Below are 24729 nucleotides of genomic sequence, written 5' to 3' on the forward strand. Positions count from 1 at the left end.
TGGCAATCGACCTGGAAGGGGACAGAGTGAGTGCAGAGGGGGAGTATCATTTGGAAATGATTTGGCAACTGAAATAAATTCCCAAGCCTAACTAAATTAGTTACAGTTCTGGCATGTTGTTGTTGGGCTTTTGTTTTTTAATGGCAGGTGGGACCAAAATAAATGTTATTTAATTACTGAAAGAATGTTAGGCTTGTTATTGTGCATGAAAGGGAATGATTTAAGCCAACTGACCCAAAGTACCATTATCCAGAATGGGCTGAAAACAGAAATGTCAGCCTTTTCTGAGCCCTGTAAAGTAGTGGTGGTTTTGGAGTCATGATTTTATACAGAAAACCGGGAACACAGGAGGTTTGCACCAAGAGGTAATATTTTATTGAGCCAAGGTACTGTACAGATACTAAACACAATAACATCCTTCTGGGGAAATGGCATGGGGGAGAAATGCAGCCCAAACAGATTTTCCCACCCCACCTCTTTTCATTAGAGGCCCCCCCAAACCTCTTTTTGAGCTCCCCAGAGTAAAAGGAAGCCAGCTCACAATTCAAATGGGAAAACAAAAAACCTGGCAGCATGCAACATATATTGAAGCGGGTTGGGTCTCTTCTATAAAAAATATATTACAAATATGTACATTTTAATAAGCTTGCCAACAGGACTGCCCTCAATCCCCAGAGGCTGTCCTTTTCAGCACTGCTCCCTCCCCAAGCCATTTGTCTGCCACTTCCACCTCTTTCCTCCGTCTTCCCCTTTGGTCTCTGGACCAAGCCTCCTAGAGCCACCAACAAGCCAGGAAAGATGGCGGCACCTAGTAGGCAGGGGAGCTCCTTCTCTGCCAGCTGGTGGCCCAGGGATGCTTTCTTCCCCTTTGGTCTCTGGACCAAGCCCCCTAGAGCCACCAACAAGCCAGGAAAGATGGCGGCACCCAGTAGGCAGGGGAGCTCCTTCTCTGCCAGCTGGGCGACCCAGAGATGCTTTCCTCCCCTTTGGTCTATGGACCAAGCCCCCTAGAGCCACCAACAAGCCAGGAAAGATGGCGGCACCCAGTAGGCAGGGGAGCTCCTTCTCTGCCAGCTGGGCGACCCAGAGATGCTTTCCTCCCCTTTGGTCTATGGACCAAGCCCCCTAGAGCCACCAACAAGCCAGGAAAGATGGCGGCACCCAGTAGGCAGGGGAGCTCCTTCTCTGCCAGCTGGGCGACCCAGAGATGCTTTCCGCATGGGCTCCCTTTTCTTCTCACCTCCTCCCATGACTTGTAGGTGTTTAGAGCCTTGTAGGGAGGGCCAGGTGGCTCAGTGGATAGAGCCGGGCCTAGAGAAGATGGGAGGTCCTGGGTTCCACTCTGGCTTCAGACCCTTCCCAGCTGGGTGACCCTGGACAAGTCCCTTCACCCCTTTGCCTAGCCCTGACGGCTCTTCTGCCTCCCGGAGCCAGGACACAGTATCGCTTCTAAGACAGAACGTGGGGCTCTTGCAGAAAGGCCGATGCGGGCTCTGTGGGGCGGGAGCGGGAGGGAGGCTTCCTGGGGGCACGATAAATAACCAATACTCAACAGCACGCGGACCTCAAGGGTGATTTATTGCTTCACGTAACCAACAAGGAAGGAAAGGCCGGCTGCCATCTGGGTAAATGCGGTCTGAACGTTTGTGGCGAGGCTGAAGGAGGCTTTCTGGACAAGACGGGACGCCAGACACGGCGGAGCTCCACAGGGTATCGCAAAGCACGGGTGTGCGGCTGGACACACGGACACAGGAGCCTCTTCTGGGGCACCGACACAACCAGCCCGGGGATGGCCTCCCGCGACAGGGGAGCAAACAGAAACCGCTTTTCGTCCCCACAAGGAAGGGGGTCCCGCTCTTTGCCTGGTGCCATTTTGCCAGAGCTCTGACGGACAGGGAAACAAGGAGGCCTCAGAAGGCAGAGAACAATGGGGGGAGGGGTTGGCCGACCCCCGAGGCTTTCCTCAAGGCCTCCAAGGTTGGGGGGGATTACTTCCGCCCCAGGAAAAGGAGAGCCGAGGGCTTCCGGGGGAGGGGCCGGACGCCAGACAAAGGGCCCGGACTGTGGCCTCAGAAGACATTGCAAACATATGCGCAGGAACAAGGCAGGGCCACCTGGCGGCTAAAGGAGTGAGGCATCGGCTCCTGAAGGGAACACCGAAGGCCAAGCGCGGCACATGGCGCCGCTTGGGGCTCGGCCAAACTCATCTCGACTCGGGGAACACGGCTTTGAGTCAGATGTCCCTGGGCGCGGGGGGCTCCGTGGCAGCGGCCTCTGCAGCCCCCCCCTCCCGGTGCTCCTCGCCCTCCAGGCCCGGACCGCCTCCAGCTCCCAGCAGAACCCCGTCCGCCTCCTCGGGGCCTCCCTTGGCCCCCTCCTCACTCGTGACCCCATCCGGGGGGTTTGAGGCAGCCACGCAGTTGCCCGCATCTCCCGCGTTGGGAAGCGGCTCTTCCACGCTCTTCTCATTTTCTTCCACTTTCTGCTTCTCGCGGGCGCCTCGCTTAGACTTGGATTTCCTCAGCTGCCGGGAGTGCACGTCCTCGCGGGAGAAGCGCCACTGAAACTGGGGAAGAGAGAGGCGTTCAGAAAGGCCGCGGGCGCGCATGCGCATGCTGCTCCCCTGCCCATGGCAGGGTTACTCGCGGAGAATCTATTTGCCCACGGCCTAAATATCCCGAACCCGTGTAGATGAGGAAGCGCAGAGACCGCGAGTCGGCCTCTCACTCTGCGCGTGAAGGAACCGAGCCAGGAGCCCAGCCCTGCCCCCGGACGGACGGACAGACGGAGCCTGGGACTGGAGAATAAGGGCGCCTTCCAGGACGCCACAAAAGCCCGGCCTCGGGCTCTGCGCCGTCTTACAGTGACTTGATTTTAACAGACTTTCTGGGTGTCGTTTCTGAAAGGGGCTCCCACAAAGGGGGTGGGGGGGGGCGTCCTCGCCGCCGCTCTGGGGGCTCCGCTTTCTTCACGGGGAATAGTTCGGGGCTGAGGTAATAAGCCACAAAAGCCTGGCAGACATTCCGCCCTGGCAGAGACGAAGAAAACGGGCCGGCCGGGGTGGCCCGGGGGACCGTGCAATGGAGCCAGCAAGTCAGCAGCTGTTCCTGCTGCCGTGGCCCCAGCAGGGTCAGGCCAGGGAGAAGCAAAGCTCCAGACGGGCCCAGTGAGGCAAGGGGGAAGGCAAGGAAAGGTCAAGGGCCTGGAAGTGGGAGAGGATGCCCGACCCAGAGCCCCCGCAGCCTCCTGCCCTGCCCCCAAGCAGAAGAAAGGGGGTCCCTTTCAGAAGCCTCAGGCGGTACCCAGCAGCCTCTCACCAAGCCTCGGCCATCCGCTGCCCACTGAGGAAGAAGACGAGGAAGCTGCCACACTCATTCACACAACTGACCAGACTCCAGAAAGAGAACCAACCAATCAATAAACATCTGTTAAGCCCCTACTAAGTGCCAGGCACTGCGCTAGGCCCTGCGGACCCAGGAAGAGGCAAAAGAGGATTCCTACCCCAAGCAGCTTCCCACCTAACGGTGAACAACACGCAAACAAATATATACAGAGCAAGCTAGAAACGGGACAGATGGGAAATAAGGAACACCGAGAAGGCATCAGAATGAAGAGAGGTGGGGAAAGGCTTCCCAAAGAAGACAGAATTTTAGTTGGGACCTTAAAGAAAGCCAGAGAAATCCGTAGGTAGAGATGAGGAGGGAGAACACTCCAGGCACAGGGAAAGGCATACATACACACAAACACACACAGACACTCATATCTATCAATCCGTCCATCTTTCTATCTACATATGGACAGTTATCTGACCATCCATCTAGTTACCATCTATCCATCCATCCATCTGTCCACCTAAATAGTTATCCACCTATTTATCCATCCATTTATCTGCCTATCTATTCAGCCAGTCATCCATCCAGGTATCCATATCTCTCCATCTTTCTATCTCCCTACATAGTTTTCCATCCATTCACTGAGTCATCAATCTATCCATCAATCCATCTAAAATTATCCTTTCATCCATAAAGTTATGCATCCATCCATCCATATTTGTTTATCTTTCTACCTACATAGTTATCCTTCCATCCATCCATTTATCTATCCATCCATTTAATCCATCCATATAGTTACTCATCCATACATTCATCCATCCATATCTGTTCATCTTTCTATCTCCCTAGTTATCCTTCCATCTATTCATCCATCCATCCATAGTTACTCATCTATCCATCCATATCTCTCCATCTTTCTATCTCCCTACATAGTTCTCCATCCATCCATCCAGAGTCATCAATCTATCCATCAATTCATCTAAAATTATCCATTCATCCATAAAGTTATGCATCCATCCATCCATCCATCCATCCATATCTGTTCATCTTTCTACCTACATAGTTATCCTTCTATCCATCCATTTATCTATCCATCCATATAGTTATTCATCCATCCATTCATCCATCCATATCTGTTCATCTTTCTATCTCCCTAGTTATCCTTCCATCCATTCGTCCATCCATCCATACTCATCTATCCATACATATCTCTCCATCTTTCTATCTCCCTACATAGTTCTCCATCCATCCATCTAAAGTTATCCATTGATCCATCCATATAGTTACTCATGTATCCACTGATTGATCCATCCACCCACCCATCCATCTCTCCACACGTTTTTTCATTCCTGATTTCAGTTTCAAGAATAAGTACTCCATGAGATTTAGAGACACACATATGCACGTGTACATGTGTATGTATATGTGTGCACACACACCTGATCCTGTTTATCACAGAGCATTTAATATATGCATATGTATGTATGTATGTATGTATGTATATGCCCCCCCCAGTCCCACAGAAGACATTCATTCCTCCCATGTAATGATGATGAGGGGCTGGGGGGGGGGGCATGCTCGCTCACCAGTGATGACAGAGAAATGATGGACTCAAGCTGCAGGATGAGAGCCACATTCTTTGGACCCGGCTAATGTGGGAATTTGTTTTGCTTGAAATGCATATTTGCTACAAGGGTTTTGTTGGGGGTTTTTTCCCCCAGTGAGGGGAAGGGAGGAAAGAGAAAAAATAAATATTTTAACTGAAACAAACTTAATTTAACAAACAAAACAAAACAAAAAGGGTTTGAGGCCTTCATGCTCTGGTGAGTCTACCAAAAATGCAAATCCAAACGCAGCTCTGTGGAATTCGTGGCACGGGCCCAAGCCCAAACCCCAGCTCAACCACAAGTCAGCAAACCTTTGTAAGCCTCGGTTTCCTCTTCTGGAAAAAAGGAGACTCCTCTCGAGGAGATGCCTACATCAAGGAAATCCCTCGTTTGATTAAAAAATCAGGTTTTTAAAAGGAAGAATTGGATTAGATGGCCTCAAAGGTCCCTCCTCGGATCCACGTAGGATGAGTCCATCCCAGAGATGAGGACAAGGAGGCCACACTGTGTAAAATAAGCCAACGCCAACTCATCCCACCAAGAGACGTTGAAAGGAGTTGTCTGCGTGTCCTGGGTACTGTAAGATCGGGGTCTCTGGGGTCCTGTTGCCCCAAAGGGTTTGGAGTCGGAGAGCCCTGCCTCCTTGTCTCACCCCTTCATTTTACAGATGAAGAAACTGAGGCCCAGAGAATTTCTGGACCAGACAGCAATTCTGTGGACTCCCAAGAGGCCTCCAGGCCCTTCCTTTCTACCTTCTACAGGTTCTGGGCGAGAATGCCCCAACAAAACGGCAGCTCCCTGGGGCGGGGGTGACTGTATTCCTGTCTCTGGATCCCTGGATGGGGCCAGGGCACACCGGCCAGGCTCAGAGCTCCTGTTCCGGCCCTCTACAGCGCTCGCCGAGGGATGAGTGACGTCCCAGAGCCGATGCTCAATCCACACGTCAACCTGGAGAGGAAGGGACGCTGGATGGAGAGTCCGAGGTCCTGGATGGGAATTCTGCCTCTGTCCTGTCCGAGCTGGGCCTCGATGCTCTCCTCAGTAAAATTGGGGGAGAGGAGCTGGCCTAGACAGGCTTCCTGGAGGGGGGTTCTGAACCCCTTTTGTGCTGCAGGCCAGTCTTCCAGAGCCCAGGAGCCTGTTTCAGCAAGATGCACAAAACACAACAGGAACAAGAAGAAAGTGAAACAAAACAGAGGATTCGGAAGGGGGCTAATTCTACAGAAGTGGTTTTCAAAGTGTTTCTGGAGAAGCCCCGGGGAGGGTCTCTGGCTTTAAAGTCGCGGTTCTCCCAGGGACGCCTCCCAAGCTCGGCTGGATGGTGTGGCCGAGGGCGGCGAAGCGGGGGGCACCACGGGCCGAGAGTGCCCCCCCAGGGCCCCCCCCCCGCTCCGGGCTGGAAGGGGGCTCGCACGGCTGGGGGTTCCTTTCCTGACAGTCCGGGTCCCGCCATCACCGCATGTGCAGAGGCGTTTACAGTTTCCACCATGGGCATTTCCTCTGGCTGCGGCCTCAAAACCTTTCTTCCTCCCGTGTTTATGGAAGTGAAAAACTCCAACACGCAGTGGTGAGGAGGGAAATCAGAGCAGCCTCGAGGTCTGGCCACTTCCTGGGAAAGTGGGAAGGAACCCGGGGAGGTCCAGTGGTTCTGGAGGTTCTGGGGGAGCCCGGCCTCTCTCGCAGCCTCCATCCCTTCCTAGAGGGCCGGAGCCGAGTTGCTTCCCCTCTGGGGCTGGCCATCCTCACCTGCAAAGCGAGGGGTCTCGCACTCATCGGCGACACTGACTTCTCTGGCCCGGAGTTTCCTCGTCTGACAAGAGGCTTCTGGACTCCCTGCCAGCTGCCTGACACCATGGGGAGGCTTCTCTGTGTCAGACACCCGCTGTAAAAGCAGAGGGTGCTTCTGGGAAATCCATGGTACGTTTGGGGGAAATATAGAGAAATAAAGTGCGTCTTCTCCGCCGGGGGTCTGCGTACTCTCGGATGGGACCGTCGCTCTCATCTTGCTTGTCAAATTTTCTTTTTTGGACCAAATCCATCATGGAATCAGCCTAGAAAAATCCTTCCGAGAAAACTCCCTCCATCCGAATGTCTCTTCCAATCTTGGGGAGGTGTCCGGAGCCGCGGACAGAAGGCGCATGACTAGCCCAGCCCTTCCTGCTCTTCTGTCTTGGAACCAATAAGGGGTTTTCCCAAAAGCTACAGATAAATCTTGGTCTGTGCTAAGAAGGATGTGAGCTGCTCAGAGAGGGAGTCGAAGTGCCCTGCCCCCATCCGGGTCCCATCCATCTGGGGTGCCACAAGGGGATGGGGTCACTGGTCAGTTCCAGGAGGGCAGCCGGGATGGTGAAGGCACTTGACACCACGGTATATGAAGACAGGATGAAGCAACTGGGGAGGGTTAGCAGGGAGAAGCCTGAGGAGGTCGGAAAGGGGGACCCAACTCGCACCACAGCTCTATCAGAAAGCTATCATAGCTTTGCAGGACGATCCCAAAGGGAAGAACGAGGAGTAACTGTCGAAGGTGAAAGTCAGCAAATCTGGGCTTCACATCGGGGATAATTCCCTAACTGTGACTTCTCATCCCACTCTTCTCCTGCATCTCTCTGGGGGTCTCCAAGCAGGGATTAGATGCTCATTCATTGGGGGGGGGGGTTAGAGTTTGTATAAATAATTCCACCGTGATTCCACGACTCCTTGAGTCACTGAGAAATCAAGGCAGAGCAGCCGTTGGGTCCCACATCCTTCCACAGATCTCCAGGGAAGACCTTCTGGTTCCTTTCATATTTAAAGATGTTGGTATTTATCACAGTACTCCAGACAGGTGGTGAAGACCCTTGCCAATGATGGTTTATGGTCAGGGGCAGCTACGTGGCACCATGGATAGAGCATCAGGTGAGTTCAAATCTCTTAGCTGTGTGACCCCAGGGAAGTCACTTAACCCCATTTGGCTAGCCTCTGCCCTTCTGTCTTAACAGTTGTTACTGATGAAGAAATTGAGAGTCTATTTTTTTTTAAAGATGATAGTTTAACAAAATGATTATTTTTTAAAAGGAGTTTTTTTAATGTTAAGCTTTTTAAAAAATAAGATAGTCTAATAGTCAATACTAGAGAAGTAAAGGACCATGCTGTCGCCAGATTCATCCTCCACTTGACTTCCTTCCAGCTTTTAATCTAAGATGATTCCCTCTTTGTGAGTCCTCAGGCAAATCCTATCTCTCCAAGTCTCGGTTTCCTCAACAGTAAAAAAGAGAGGGACTTGGATAAAATGACCTCCATGGACCCTTGCAGCTTGAAATCTAAAATTCTACATATCCCAGTCAGGCACTCAGCTAGTCAATAAACATGTATTAAAAGCCTACTATGTGCTAAATGCTTCATTTTTATTTTTTTTTACTAAATGCTTCTTTAAAATCCAACGACTTTTCTAAAGAGGTTTCCCAAGGAAAAAAAAAGACGAGCAGCTTTATCTCATATTTTTTTTTTTTAAACAGATTTAGGGCTTTGTAATGTGCTGCTTTTTTGCAAATCTATCTTAAAAGCAGATACTTCAATTCAGAGGTTTTACTCTCTATTTTAACCAGCACAAAGGACTCTCTGAGAGCTCCACCAATTCACAAGAACAAGAGACGGCCGAGTTCCAAGCAAGAGCTTTTCCCCCATCCTGGAGGCATTCGGACCTCTTTGGTCAATCCCGAAGAATCGGAGCTCTTTAATTCAGAAAGAAAGTGGTTTTGTGTTTTTCCTTCTTCTTCATCTTTTAGTTTCACTTGATGACACCACCGTGTGTCCAGGAGTCCTCCGTCAGGTGAGGTTAATGGATTTTATTCACAGGTTTTTAAAACTGTCTGGGAATCTGTCTCCCCAGAGAATAGTTCTGCCAGAGCCAAGATTTCTCAAGTGTTAGAGAAGCCACTGATTAACCGCAGAGGGGATTGAGTGTTGGCTTAAAAAACAACAGCCTCCTCATCCCGGTGCTCCCAGGGACTCTATTTCTCTCCCCACCGGAAAGTCCTCAGCAAAGAATGGCGACTTGAAGGCAGTCAAAGGCCAATTCTCAATGGGCCATTCTTGGCACTCCTCTTCAGTTTTGACTTCCATGTGGAAATACCCCAAGAATTGACGCCGAGGTCCATCCGTGCAGACCCAAATGAGTTGGACATGACTGAAAAAAATGACTACATCACAAAATACTCTCATGTTGTTAAATAGAAGACTAGGAAAGACTGGGGAAATCAAGAATGATTCCACATCCAAGATGGCGCCTGAATGGCCTCTTAAAGGGAAAGAGGAACTCTATGGGGCAGAAGCAAGGAAGAAACACATTCTGGGGATAAGGGAGGGCCACAATGAAGGCAGAAGCCCAAGGGATAAAGTGTCTTCATCTGTGTGGAGCAGAGAGAAGGCAGATTTGGCTGGATCACAAAGCCTCAGTTTCCTCATCTTTAAATGGGGATGGCGACAGCACCTACCTCAAACGGGGCTTGGTATCAAAAGTGATAGCACAGAACCCTCTATGAATATGGGGTCAGGTGCTGTGCCTTGGAGGGGTGTTGTTTGTTTGATGTTTTGAAACCCTTACTTTCCATCTAGGAATCAATAGTAAGCATTTGTTCCAAGGCAGAAAGGTAAGAGCTAGGCAAGGGGAGGTTAAGTGACTTGTCCAGGGTCACACAGGCAAGATTTGAACCCAGAACATCCCATCTCTAGGTCTAGCTCTTCATCCAGTAGTCACCAAGCTGTTCCCATCTGTGGCTTGTAGATGATTTACATTCAGAGTTTCCCAGGCTAATCTTGTGGGAAAGTTGGAGAGATGCAGGTCAGACTCTTCAGTCTGGAGGTCACGAACAGTCGCTCTAAGTCTCAGTTTAGGAATACACCCAACAGAAAAGCTTCCCATCCAAAGGATGCTCAGTCTTCCCTGCGGAGGAGTGGATTCAGGACTGGTTGAATGGCGACCCACTGAAAGAATCGCTAATGGTCTGATGTCACCTTGGAAGAAAGTTTCTAGTGGAATGTCCCGGGGATGCTTTGCAGCAATCAACGTTAGTTTTCTATGTCTATATTGATCCTCACCAATAGAATGTGAGTTCCTTGAGGGTGGGGAGTGTCTCATTTTTTACTTTTTATCCCTAGGACCTCAAAGGGTGACTGGCACATAGTAGGTGCTCTGTGTGTTGACTGACTGACTGAATTCTGGCTTGACATCTATATGGTCTTCTTGGCCTGGTTTTTCCTAAAGCCTCTACCTTTTCCCCTCAAAGTCATCAGTGAGCCAAATGGTCAACTCTGGCCTGGGAGAAGAAAGGGGCTATTTTGTGGCCTTCCTCGGGGCAGATAGGATGTATTATTCCAAAATTAAAGGTCTTCTGGCCCCTTCTCCACCAATATACTTTGGGTGGGGGCCAAAGTGCCTTCTTCCCCTTCTACTATTTTTCCTACCAAAAACAGTCAGGCCTTTGACTCTTTCATCTAGAGGTCATTGTCACTTGTGCTGACGGGTTTAGGTGATGAGTGGTCAACACGCCATTCCAGGAATTCTTGGTTCTACCCATAAACAAAACATTCCCCCATGCAGAAATGGTCCGACACAAGCAGATTCTAATTCCAGGAGGGGCTGGGGCCAAAGAAGATGAGAGTGCCGGCCTGGATCCATCCACCCATCCATCCATCTCTACATCCATCCTGTATCTGCGTATCCACCGATTATCCACCATGTATCTGTCCATCCACCCTGTCTGTCTGCATCCTTCCATCCATCCTGGCTCTGTCAGTCTCTCTCTAGTCGTCCATCTATCCCATCTGTCTGTATCAATCCATCCATCCATCCTATTAACCTATTTGTGTCTCTCTCCATCCATCCTGTTGCAATCAATCAATCAAAGTATCTCTGTGTGAAAGAGAATTTAAACTCTCTGTCGATTTTAAGTTAAGTCAATCAAGAACCAGGAATCCCCCACCTTTCACCCTTCGTTAGCAGCAAGGTCCTTTTACTAGAAAAGGAAGTTCAAACCCTAAAAGGTCACAAGCACTGCCCCAGGGAAGGGCTAGGCAAAGCGGGAGATTGATGCCGATGGGTGGAGAAAACTGCGTATAAGTGGGAGCCTCCGGGACCCTGTCAGTCTTCTGGCAGCTCAGCTGGATTAGGCATTCAATTCTGTCTTGGATTCTGCGTTGGTGGCTCACTTGGGTGGAAGAGACTTTCGCAGACTTCTACCTGGAGATTGGAACCTGGAGGCTGAGACCTTCCCTCTCTTCTGGCTGGGGACCTTTGTTGGGGGAGCGAGCTAGATTTCTTTGGAGTTGACTTAGAGAGGTGGGGCTAGAAAATCCTTCTCTTTCCTACATTTCCCTCTCTTACTGTCACAATTTTGCTGTGATAAAGCTACTAACAGTCTCATGACATTATAAATGGCGACCACAATTTTTAAAAATTCTTATATTTGTCAAACCTATTTTAACTATTACATATGTATGTATCCATCTACCCATCCATCTATCATCTATTTATTAATCTATCTATCCATATACCATTTATCTAACCATTTATCCATCCATTCATCCGTCCATCCATCCGTTCATCTGTTCATCCATCCATCGATCCATCTCTCTCTATCCATCCATCCATCCATCCATTCATCCGTCCATCCATCCATCTCTATCTAGCTATCCACCTATCCATCCTTTCTGTCTGTATCTACCCAACCTGCCATCTTGTTTTTCTCTACCTCCCCATCTCTCACCCAATCACTTTTTGATGTGGGTGCAGAGCAGAGGAAGAAGTCTTTTTCAGTCAGTAACAAGAAACACCATCAGCTGTGCTTTATTATGGGACCAGCCCACCATCACAGCTGGGAGGTCCTAGAGCCACACTGGCAAATAGCCTCACTTTCACATCCTTTCCCCATTTCCACCATCACTTGCGAATCACTACATAAACAGTCCCCTCTGGGGAAATCCACTCCCTATCACATGTTCTCTTAAGACGCAAAATCTGCACAACATTCAGTGTCCTATACAATTCTCTTCTTCAGTTCCACAAAGTCAACTATGCCAAAGCATTTATTAACTACCTACTATGTGCTAAGTGCTGGGGAGAGAAAGAAAATCGCCAACCAGTCCTTGGCTTTCAAAAAGTGCTATTTATATATGCAAATATTCATTTTATTTGGCATTTGTTTCATTCAGAATTAAAGGGGGGGCAGAGAGAAAGAAGGGAGAGAGAGACAGACAGAGAAGAGAGGGAGCGAGAGACCAAGAGAGAGAAGAGACAGAGGGAGAGGCAGAGAAAGAAGAGAGACAGAGACAAAGAGAGAGAGAGACAGAGACAGAGAGAGACAGAGAAAGAAGAGAGACAGAGAAAGAAGAGAGACAGAGACAAAGAGAGAGAGAGAGCGAGAGAGACAGAGAGACAGAGAGAGACAGAGAGACAGAGAGAGGAGAGACAGAGAAAGAAGAGAGACAAACAGAAGAGGGAGAGAGACAGAGAGACAGAGAGAGACAGAGAAAGAAGAGAGACAGAGGAAGAAGAGAGACAGAGACAGAGAAGAGAGGGAGACAGAGAGAGAGACAGAGGAAGGAGAGAGAGAGACAGAGAAAGAAGAGAGACAGAGAAAGAAGAGAGACAGAGAAAGAAGAGAGACAGAGGAAGAAGAGAGACAGAGACAGAGAAGAGAGGGAGACAGAGAGAGAGACAGAGGAAGGAGAGAGAGAGAGACAGAGAAAGAAGAGAGACAGAGAAAGAAGAGAGACAGAGAAAGAAGAGAGACAAACAGAGAAGAGGGAGAGAGACAGAGAGAGACAGAGAGACAGAGAGAGACAGAGAAAGAAGAGAGACAGAGGAAGAAGAGAGACAGAGACAGAGAAGAGAGGGAGAGACAGAGAGAGACAGAGAAAGAAGAGAGACAAACAGAGAAGAGGGAGAGAGACACAGAGAGACAGAGAGAGACAGAGAAAGAAGAGAGACAGGAAGAAGAGAGACAGAGACAGAGAAGAGAGGGAGAGAGAGAGACAGAGAGAGACAGAAAGAAGAGAGAGAGACAGAGAAAGAAGAGAGACAGAGAAAGAAGAGAGACAAACAGAAGAGGGAGAGAGACAGAGAGAGACAGAGAGACAGAGAGAGACATTGAAAGAAGAGAGACAGAGGAAGAAGAGAGACAGAGACAGAGAAGAGAGGGAGAGAGAGAGAGAGACAGAGACAGAGAAAGAAGAGAGACAGGAAGAAGAGAGACAGAGACAGAGAAGAGAGGGAGAGACAGAGAGAGAGAGAAAGAAGAGAGACAGAGAAAGAAGAGAGACAGAGACAGAGAAGAGAGACAGAGAGAGACAGAGAGAGACAGATAGAAAGAAGAGAGACAGAGACAGAGAGACAAAGAGAAGAATTCAGAATCGCCAGTCACCAAGGCTCAATGATTCCAGCTCTGCCCCTCCACCCTCATCTCTGGCCTCTGGCCAGTCTCCTGAAGGATCTCCCTGGGGCTAGCAGAGGCCCCTCCAGGGTCTGGACTCCTCCGACAGCCTCCTGATGGGGCATCCCTCCCCTCCATCCACTCTGCAGGAAGCCGCCCAAATGCCCTCCTTGGCCCCAGTCTGCCCCTACTGGCTGGTGGGCAAAGTCCAAAGGCTTGCCTGGCAGCCACGCTGGACCTCTCCAATCCGTCCCCTCTACACCCAGGACTCTCGAATCAAGCCAGACCACCTTCTGTCCCCCCCCTGCACTGGCTCGCTGCACACAGGACAGAGAGGGCTCTTTGGTGCCCAGACTTGGATTCGGGATCTGCCTCTGAGGGGCGCCTGTGGTCAAGTCAGTGGCCTGGGCCGCTCCTCTTCCAGGCTGACCGGCAGGACGATCGGGCCTGTGCCTGGGTGGGGAAAAGGAGGGAATGTCCACCCTGGGCCTTCCCCCCCCCACGTCCCCTAATCTCCTCTTCAAAAAAAAGCCCGACGTGAAGGGGACATCGAGTCTGAGACAAAAGGGAGAGATCAAAAACCACGCCGGGGCAGCGCGAGGGCCCAGCGGATGGACAGCCTGGCCTGGCGATGAGAGATCCAGGGTTCAGGCCTGCCCTCAGCCGCTTCCTGGCCGCGACCCCCCAGCCTGGCTCTCGCTCGCTCATCTCTGAATTGTTACTGAGACAAAGTCGGGCTCAAGAAAGAGTGGATGGAAAATACTGGATGAAATCATCAGAAATACAAAAACCCACGACTAACGGGACACTTTAAGTCTAAGTTGGGGTGGGCCCCGGGGTCCAAACGCGGCTTAAAGGCTGCCCCCCATTTCTAGCTGAATGTAGCGCCCCGATACAGGGCACGGACAAGGGGAGGGACTTGCCCAGGACCACAAAGTGAGGCTGTATCCGCGACGGGCCCTCAGACGTGAGGCCGGTCGGCTGAGTGGGCCGCACTGCTGTGGAAAGGGGGGGAGCCCGATCGAAGGGGGCGTCTTCCTGGCCGGAAAGGGCACACACCCCTTCCCAGCCTCGTCAAAGGAACATAAAAGGGCAAACTAGAGTGTCTCTGAGTTCCCAGTCAAGAGATAGAGGCAGAGGCCGTGACGGAGCATTTCCCACACTTTGGAGAGACGTAATGGTTAAAATTTTAAGCAAGAAAAGTCTGTGTTCTATCGGGATAATTCTTTTTCTGCTCCCTCCAGCACTGAATAGCTGACTGACTGACAGACATCTGGGACCTTCCTTGCTAGAAAAGCAGAAAGAACCCTGGATCTGGATTTGGAGCACCGGGGTTTAAATCTCGATTTCTAGGCTTCTGCTTGGATGACTTTGGAATAAGCCTCCGTTTCCCCATTTGTAAATGGAGAATATTGGACTGGATGACTTTGGGGGCTGTGTCTAAAGGCAATCCTCTCCCCTCATCTGACTCCAACCAGATTTCTTTCCTTATTTAGAGCCAGGAAAAAGATTCTGCGTGTATGTATTATTTTCAGCAGGGCCTTGAGGCCTCTCAGGCCTCGCTGGGCCTTGGAGGCTCTCCAGGCCTCTCAGGCTCCCCAGGCCTCGCTGGGCCTCGGAGGTTCCCCAGGACTCGCTGGGCCTTGGAGGTTCTCCAGGCCTCTCAGGCTCCCCAGGCCTCACTGGGCCTGGGAGGTTCCCCAGGACTCGCTGGGCCTCGGAGGCTCTCCAGGCTTCGCTGGGCCTCGCTGGGCCTCGCAGGTTCTCTAGACCTCTCAGGCTCTCCAGGCCTCACTGGGCCTCGCTGGCTCTCTAGACCTCTCAGGCTCTCCAGGCCTCATTGGGCCTCGGAGGCTCTCCAGGCCTCTCGGGCTCCCCAGGCCTCACTGGGCCTTGGAGGCTCTCCAGGCCTCGCAGGCCCTCTAGGCCTCTCACGCTCCCCAGGCCTCGCTGGGCCTCAGAGGCCCTCCAGGACTCTCTAGGCCTCTGCCCTGGCCCAGGGTGCACTTGGCACTCTAGAAATGTGGTCCAGGCACCCTTCTGGCCCCCAGGAGGGTGGAGAGCGCCCTGGGAGGCCCCCCAAGGATGGAAGTCGGGGTCACGCTTACCTTGGATTCTCTCTTCTTGGCTTTTTGAGGTAGTGAGGGTCTCTGGAGAAAGACGATCTGCTTGGTGGCCACGTTTCCCTCCCTGTAACACAGCCAAGCCCGGGTAAACCATGAGCAAATTGCACATCTCAGACAGGTTCTACAATTGTCTGCTCAAAGAATTAGGCCAGATTGTGTCCCAAAGGCCTCGGGCACGGCCCTGGGGCACGCAGCACCCCCCTTGGGACCACGTAGGATTCAGGCCGCCCCCCTAAAATCAATGACTTGCCCAGGGTCAGCCAGGACTTGAACCCAGAACTTTGTGATCCTCGGGCCAACTTCCTCTTCACCAGCCTGAAGCTGCCATCACCTGACAGACTGAGGGATGGGAACATGGGTTCAAATCCTCCCTCTGACATTTAATACTGGTGTGACCCTGGGTAAGTCATTTTATTTCCATGAATATGCTTGGGTCTTGCTAGGAACAGGGCCATTCAGAAACGGAGCCACGTCAGTGGCAGGCGCTCCTCTGGGCATTGAGCCTTACTGTCCCTACACAGAAAGTGACCCTCGTGCTCTTCCGCCTCATAAACCTGACGCCCCTGAAGGAGCCACCACGCCACGTCCCTGCTCTGAAGACGTCCGTCACGGAGCCCTGGGCCCAGGGCAGCCGGGGGGCTCCGTGGGCAGAGCCGGGCCCAGGGCGCCAGGCGGGCCTCGGCACCAAGAACCTGCCTCCGCGTCGAAGGCAGAAAAGGGTTTAGAAAAAATAACAGTGAAGCCCCGTGGGAGGGGGAGGGGCGTCCCGAGCGGAGGCCGCGACACGCTGGGAGGGGAGAGACGACGGCCGGGCCTCTACGGACAGCCTGCGCCGGTCTGCTGGGACGGCCTTGGAAGGAAGAGCGCGCCCAGGGTGCGAGTCTGGGGCTCCGGCACCCCACGACAGTCTGGCACGGGCCGGCCTCTGCGGGCCCGAAGAGGAAGATGAGAGCCAGGGGGCCTTCCAGGAAGAAGCATCTCTCCTGTCTGCAGTCAGACTCATAGCCATGAATGCAAGGATGAATATTCATGATTCAATATGCAAATATGCGTGCATATAAATACATAAATAAACATTAACATTAATAACACGCGTGTCTTGTCGTTGCGCGTGGGATAGAACATACGATTCGGGGCACCTATGCTACCATATGTGGCATCATTAGAAATGCTGTCACAGAAATATCTAATACGTCACACGATACAATAGGCAATGATCTGTACTACCTAGAAATGCCATGGAACATATAATGACATAAACATATATCATGAAGGACATTAGCCTGCGAATGATAAAACGGGACGTCTAACCACAAATACCGCCATATCACAGATTACATATAAGACATGTCATTGTATATCACATGGGATAGATGACTTATATTTAGGCACATAATAGGTTATAAAGTATAAAATATCTACCATCATATGTACTGATTATCTAATATATAATTATAAATGCGATCATATAGAAACATAGATCACATGATAAAATGCAGAATTATATACACTATTATATATAAATATAGCAAATGCATAATATGACATGATATATGATATATATGATTATGTATAATCATGTTAAAGTATATATAATGACATTATATATTTATATTATATGTAAATATCACAAATGTGTAATATGACAATATATTATATATAATATATGTTACAAAGTATATGATTATATATACCATTATATAACATAATTATGACTACAATCATATATAAATATCTAATACATAGGATAAAATATATAATTATATACACTATTAAATAGGAATATACTACATATTATATGCAATATATAATCATTATATACAATAAAGTATGACAATTATATTTACTATCACACGTAGACATAATCTATTAAAAAGTACATAATTATATATTCTTCTATAAAATCTATAATTATATAACTACATTATCACATTATATACGAGACAATATCTACTTAGTATAAAATATAAAGTGTGTGTAATAGTAATAGTAGTAGTGGTAGTCTCTCGGTGACCGAGAATGACTATTGTCTTTGTGCAGTTTCATCTACGGCGTACCCTCATGTGGCTTTGGAGTCCCAAGGCTGAGGCGCAGAACCTGTGGCACACGGGGCCTGGGACGCCAGTTGTTACGGGAGGTGCGGCTGTGGCTCATCTTCAAAGGTGGGGGCGGCATGGTTAATGTGGGCTCGCCAGCTGCTTCTGTCAGAGGCAGCGAGTTCTAGTTGCTTTGGTGTCATGCCAGCCCACTTCAAGTTGGACTTTAGCTGATCCTTGAATCTTCTCTTTGGTCGGCCTTGTTTCCCGAGTCCGGCTGACAGCTCACCCTAGAATACCTGTCTTGGTATTCGCTGGGGGTCCATGCGGATGACGTGTCCAGACCATCGTAGCTGGGTTTGAGGACCAGGACTTCGATGCTGGTGGAGTTGGCTCTGTCGAGGACTTCCTGATTGGTGATTCGGTCCTGCCATTGGATCCTCATGATTGACTGGAGGGGGCGTTGGTGGAATTGCTCCGGCTGCTTCATGTGCTTCCGGTACAGTGTCCATGTCTCACACCGTACAGGAGCGAGCTGAGGACCGCTGCGTTGTACACTTTGAGCTTCGTCGCAGTGCTTACACCGCTGTGTTGGAGGACTTTGCAGCGCAGCCGCCCCAGTGCCTGGCTGGCCTTTTGGATCCTGGCATTGATCTCGTGGTCTGGGGACCCGTCGTTGGTGATGGTGCTGCCCAGGTACTTGAAAGTGTTGACATTAGAAAGCTGCGTGCCGTCGATTGTAATGCACGGCTGGTTCGTTGGCCTCCCTGGTGCAGGTTGGAACAGCACCTCTGTTTTGCTGAGGCTGATAGTCAGGCCAAACAGTTTTGTTGCGGTGGAGAACCTGTCCACAGTGGTTTGGAGATGATGTTCTTGGTGGGCCATGAGAGCACAGTCATCTGCAAAGAGAGCTTCCAGGATGAGTCTCTCTGTTGTCTTTGTTTTTGCAGTCAGGCGGCGAAGGTCCAATAGTGAGCCATCCAGTCGGTATTTGATGTAGACGCCCAGGTCTAGATCCATCACAGCATGTCGTAATACTTGGGTGAAAAATAGGTTGAATAGTACCGGAGCGAAGACACGGCCTTGTTTCATGCCATTGGAGATGTTGAAGCAATCGGAAGTCTCTCCACCAGATAGGACTTCCCCTGTCATGTCAACATGAAAGAGCTGGATCAGTCTGACGAATTTTGCTGGGCAACCGAGCTTGCTCAGGATCACCCACAATGCATCCCTGTTCACTGTGTCGAACGCCTTTGTCAGGTCTACGAAGACGATGTAGAGACTCAGGTTCTGCTCAAGGCATTTTTCCTGCATTTGCCTCACCGTGAAGACCATGTCGATGGTGCTGCGATCTGGTCGGAAGCCACATTGGGATTCAGGCAGGTTCTGCTCCGAAACAGATGACAGGAGTCTGTTGAGTATAACACGGGCGAGGATCTTTCCGGCAGTGGAGAGTAGTGAGATGCCTCTGTAGTTGTCACAGGCTGCTCGTGAGCCTTTGTTCTTGTATAGGGCTACGATGGAGGCATCTCTGAGTTCTGGGGGCATGTCTTCCTCTTCCCATATGCTGGTCAGCACTATGTGGAATGCCTGGAGCACCTTTCCATTTAAGGCCTTGTACACCTTGGTTGGGATTCTGTCTTTACCGGGTGCCTTGCCTGCACTCATTTGTTTAATAGCTTTTTGGACTTCCTCTATTGAAGGAGGGACATCAAGTTGTTCAATGGTGCGGTTTTGGGGGATCTGGTCAAGGGCGCTTTGGTCGACTGAAGAGGGTCAGTTGAGAAGCTGACTGAAGTGTTCTTTCCACCTGTTGCTGATGCCTTTTTTATCTTTTATGAGCGTGTCACCATCAGAGGATATAGCAAGGGAGTGGTGGTGGGTTTTAATGGACCATAGACAGTCTTGAAGGCACTGAAAAATTGTTTGTAGTTTTCATATCAGCAAACCGCTGGATTTCTTCTGCCTTTTTCCCCCACAATCGGTCTTGCATCTTAATGATCTCACACTGTGCCGTGGCTTGGAGAGACTTGAATCTGTCCTTTTTAGGAGCAGAGTTTGGGTTATTTTGCTACTCCATAAAGGCTTTGTTCTTTTTGCTCAATGGGTCTTCAATAGCAGTGTTGTTCTCGTAGAACCAGTCCTGGTGGTTGCGTTGTTTGGGGCCTAGGACTATCTCTGATGTTTCTTTCACTGCGTCTCTGAACTGGTTCCATTTCTCATTTGAGCTTCCAGTGAGTGGTCCCTTGGCAGACAGCTTGTCATCCAGGCAGGACTGGAATGTTTGCAAATAAGATGGATCTCTAAGACAACTCACATTGTAAAATGCGCGAACTGTCTGGGCTCGTTTTGGATGGCAAGGCGCAATGCGCATTTGAAGAGTCGCTCTAACCAATCAGTGGTCTGTCCAGCATTCAGCTCTTCTCATGGCTCTGGTGATCTGTACATCCTGGATGTCTCGCCGGCATACAATGATGTAGTCAATGGGATGCCACTGTTTTAATCGTGAGTGCATCCATGTTGTTTTATATTTGTTCGCCATTCTGAACAGTGTTCGTGATGGTGAGTTTGAACTCTGAGCATTTGCTGAGTAGCAGTAGGCCGTTGTTGTTCATTTTGCCCAGGCCGTGTTTGCCGAGGACTCCTTTCCATCTTTCATGGTCCTGGCCAAAGCGGGTGTTGAAGTCTCCCAGTAGTATCAGCTTGTCATTGGTGGGCACTGAGTGCAGGACGGCAGGTCAGAGTAGAACTGCTGATGGTCTCCTCTGTGCTGGTCAGTGTTGGGGCATATGCGCTGATGATTGTGGCATACCGGTCTTTGCTGAGAGGCAAATGGATCTTCATGAGCCTCTCGCTGATGCCCACAGGCAACTCTGGCAGCTGTTTGAGCAAACTGGTCTTGATGGCCAGGCCAACACCGTGGATTCTGTCTTCCTTTGAGGCTCTACCTTTCCAGAAGAAGGTGTATCCAGTGGTGGGTTCACTGAGTGATCCCTCTTCTGGTGAGTGTGTTTCACTTAGGGCTGCCATGTCGATGTTATATTGCGCCAGTTCTTTACCGATTAGAGCTGCTCTTCTCTCAGGTCTTGGGGTATTCTCTCTATCAAGTAATGTCCTGATGTTCCATGCTCCTAGTAGGAGTTTCTTTGTATTTTGTTTTCTTTGGTTTCGACCACTTAAAGGGATGACCCGCCAGCCGCTGTGTGCTGACCGGGTGTTTGTAGGGCAGGCAATGTTTGGGACACCTTTTCTAGTCCCCTCCCTTGATTAGGGTGAGCAGTGCTGTCCTAGAGAGGGCTGCTCAGTCGCCCAGGATGCTGCCGAACGTCCCTGCTGCCCACAGGGCCGAGCGACCACTGGTCAATGGGCCGCCTACGTGCAGGATCGTGACTACAACTGCCAGTGGTCACCTCCACCTGTTGCGTCGCCACTCCCACATCGCCGCAGGTCTTGAAGAGGGTGGATGGGGTTAGGATAGATGAGTATGCACGGATAGATGAGTGTGCACAAAGACACTTGTGCGTGAAGGAGATTTAAGTGGAAAAGTCGATGCACAAAGATAGTCCCACTCTCTGGGCGTTGGAAGCCTGGGTCCAGTGGCACGAAAAATCATTACATCTGGAGACTTCCTCAGCTGCATTGGATGGCCGTGTTGTCTTTTGTGCTCCAACACGCCCTGAGCACTCCACAGTGCTTTGCTGCGTCGCCCTCTCAGCCGTTGAACCTTCTTGTTGGTTTCTTCCGCCTGTTCTGCCAAAGCAGTCTTCACATGCTGGGTGAGCAAAGCCCTGGTTCACCAGGGGTCGACGACGACCCGATGGCTACCCTCACAAGGTTTAGCCGGCCTGTTGAAGCCGTTGCCCGGGGTGTGGCCGCTGCCACATGCTAGCAGCTACTGGGAGCCACACGTGAGAGCTGGGTGTCAGGTGGGGGTCAGAGGCTGGAGAGCTGCCCTAGGAGGGCACGACAAGCCCTCCATACCAGAGACACTACCCCTCCCTGAGCACCCCTATACCGGACTAGATAATAATTATTCTTGCATCATTTTTCATCTGTAACACTCATATGACACGCCTTCTGTAATCCCGGCATAGGAACTCTACTTTCTGGGTGAGGGATCCTGAGATGGGCCCATCGAGATACAGCCAAGACGAACAGCGTCCCACGTGTCAGCCCGACGCCGCGCGAGGCTCCTAACCACTAGGCTGAGGTTCAATGATCCTCCTTTGAGGCCGGGCTCAAGGCTAGAAAGACCCCCCCCAGCTGACACCCCCCCCCGCTGATCTGTCCCCCCCCAACTGAAGTCTTTGCGTTGCCTCCTCTGTTCCTTTTTTATTTATTTCTTTATTTGCCCTTTGCTTGTATCCCCAGGGCTTACCCCGGTGCCTGACAAAGAGTAGAAACTGAGTCAGTGTTGACTGACAGACTGACGACTGTTTTCCTACACTAGAACCCAAATATTCTGATGCACTAAAGAGGTTGGATTTGGAGTCTGAAGATTTGAGTTCAAATCTCACGTCCACCACCCAGGTGGCCTCAGACAACTTTTCCTCCCCATTTTAAGGGGAAGAAGGGAATCCACACGCATGAAGTATCTACTCTAGGTCAGGTGTGGGGCGGCAGGTGGCACAGAGGACAATGCGCCTGGCCCAGAGTTGGGAAGACTCATCTTTAGGAGTTTGGATCCAGTCTGAGAGGCTTCCTAGCTGGGTGGACATAGCAAGCCACTCTGATCTTTGCAGTGGTGAGACTTGGGTTCAAATCCTGCCTTGGGGACCACGGTTACATCCTGTGACTCTTTAGAGCCTCAGCTCCTCTTCCATACAATGGGGTTCCCTACAGCATGTACCTCCCACTCTTTATAACGCTGAGGGTCGTGCCCAGCACACAGGAGGTGCTCCTCAGTGCTCACTTCCCTCCTATGCTCTGCTTATCACATAGAAGAAGCCAAAGATCCATTTGCCTGGGCAAAGTCACCCAACGGGAAAAGGGGAAAATGCACGGCCAATGCCTTCTGGGGCCACGTCACCACTGGGAGAGGGGCACTGAGTGCCGGCACCTTCTAGGGCAACATCACCCACTGGGAGAGGGGCACTGAGTGCCGGCACCTTCTGGGGCGAGGGGAGAGGGGCACCGAGTGCCGGCACCTTCTGGGGCCACATCACCCACTGGGAGAGGGGCACCGAGTGCCGGTACCTTCCGGGGCGAGGGGAGAGGGGCACCGAGTGCCGGCACCTTCCGGGGAGAGGGGAGAGGGGCACCGAGTGCCGGCACCTTCCGGGGCGAGGGGAGAGGGGCACCGAGTGCCGGCACCTTCCGGGGCGAGGGGAGAGGGGCACCGAGTGCCGGCACCTTCCGGGGCGAGGAGAGAGGGGCACCGAGTGCCGGCACCTTCCGGGGCGAGGGGAGAGGGGCACCGAGTGCCGGCACCTTCCGGGGCGAGGAGAGAGGGGCACCGAGTGCCGGCACCTTCTAGGGCAACGTCACCCACTGGGAGAGGGGCACTGAGTGCCGGCACCTTCTGGGGCGAGGGGAGAGGGGCACCGAGTGCCAGCACCTTCTGGGGCCACATCACCCACTGGGAGAGGGGCACCGAGTGCCGGTACCTTCCGGGGCGAGGGGAGAGGGGCACCGAGTGCCGGCACCTTCCGGGGCGAGGGGAGAGGGGCACCGAGTGCCGGCACCTTCTAGGGCAACGTCACCCACTGGGAGAGGAGCCCTGAGTGCCGGCACCTTCTAGAGCAACGTCACCCAATGGGAGAGGGGCACCGAGTGCCGGCACCTTCCGGGGCGAGGGGAGAGGGGCACCGAGTGCCGGCACCTTCCGGGGCGAGGGGAGAGGGGCACCGAGTGCCGGCACCTTCCGGGGCGAGGGGAGAGGGGCACCGAGTGCCGGCACCTTCTAGGGCAACGTCACCCACTGGGAGAGGAGCCCTGAGTGCCGGCACCTTCTAGAGCAACGTCACCCAATGGGAGAGGGGCACCGAGTGCCGGCACCTTCCGGGGCGAGGGGAGAGGGGCACCGAGTGCCGGCACCTTCCGGGGCGAGGGGAGAGGGGCACCGAGTGCCGGCACCTTCCGGGGCGAGGGGAGAGGGGCACCGAGTGCCGGCACCTTCCGGGGCGAGGGGAGAGGGGCACCGAGTGCCGGCACCTTCCGGGGCGAGGGGAGAGGGGCACCGAGTGCCGGCACCTTCTAGGGCAACGTCACCCACTGGGAGAGGAGCCCTGAGTGCCGGCACCTTCTAGAGCAACGTCACCCAATGGGAGAGGGGCACCGAGTGCCGGCACCTTCCGGGGCGAGGGGAGAGGGGCACCGAGTGCCGGCACCTTCCGGGGCGAGGGGAGAGGGGCACCGAGTGCCGGCACCTTCCGGGGCGAGGGGAGAGGGGCACCGAGTGCCGGTACCTGTTGGTCTTCACGATGGGCGTAGGGAGCACACAGGTGAGCTGCCAGCCGTAGGCGGCCAGAGAGTTCAGCAGTGGGATGTAATCGGTCTGCACTTCCACACCCTGGGGAGACAAAGCCCACTGTTAGGGTCATTCCCTGTTGGGGTGGGGGAGGGGGAGACGCCGGCCTGGCCTGCCCCCAAGGGCCTCCCGGACAGGGGACGGATCCTTCACTTCACACACACACACATTCAAGCGCACAGCCACGCCGGGGCTCCAAAGCACATTCTGCCCGCCAGCAGGCACACAGGAAGGCTCCTGGGCTCATCCCTTCTCTGCATGGCCGGCCCAGACCCCCTCCGGGAAGTCCCTCGCCTCAAGCCCGAAGAGACCAGCCGTGGCTCCCGTGGGCCCGCGGTTCTCACTCAAATGGCCCCAAGGCTCTGGACGAGACCTGCTCTGACCGGGAAACGCGTCCGGGATCCCGGCTTAGCCAGCGGCCACCCCACAACGCCTCATTGTGTTCCTCTCTAAAGCAAGGCCTACCGAGGTCCGGCTCTCCGTAGAGCCCACGTGGGTCCCTGCGACTCTCTGCCTCAGTTTCCCCTCCTGTCCAAGGGGGCCGTCCCCGCGGCACTTCCCTCCCGGGGCTGGAGAGGGTCGAGTCGGGCTCCGCCAGCCTGGCCTGTACGTCTGTGCGCCGTACTATGACCACCCCATTCTATCGGCAGCTCAGCCGCGACTTACCGCCCCGGACGGTGCTCTGGACCCTCCTGCCCCACCGAGGGCCTCCCTACAGGCCGTGCCCAGGAGGGCTCGTCTGGAGCTGCCC

General features: G+C 52.2%; 1 protein-coding gene across 2 annotated transcripts in view; it reads right to left on the reverse strand.

The window, feature by feature from the left end:
• Positions 1-352: 352 nt before the first annotated feature.
• Positions 353-24729, reverse strand: part of RFTN1 (raftlin, lipid raft linker 1) — a 181479-nt gene continuing 157102 nt past the window's right edge. For both annotated transcript variants that reach the window (XM_056800272.1, XM_056800273.1), the window contains exons 8-10: positions 23917-24020; positions 15456-15537; positions 353-2566 (exon numbers count right to left, since the gene is read on the reverse strand). In XM_056800272.1, coding sequence (XP_056656250.1) covers positions 2234-2566; positions 15456-15537; positions 23917-24020 — 519 coding nt within the window. In that variant the 3' untranslated portion in view covers positions 353-2233. The remainder of the gene's footprint in view (positions 2567-15455; positions 15538-23916; positions 24021-24729) is intronic.

This window comes from Monodelphis domestica, chromosome 5, assembly GCF_027887165.1.
Source record: "Monodelphis domestica isolate mMonDom1 chromosome 5, mMonDom1.pri, whole genome shotgun sequence".
Classification (NCBI taxonomy): domain Eukaryota; kingdom Metazoa; phylum Chordata; class Mammalia; order Didelphimorphia; family Didelphidae; genus Monodelphis; species Monodelphis domestica.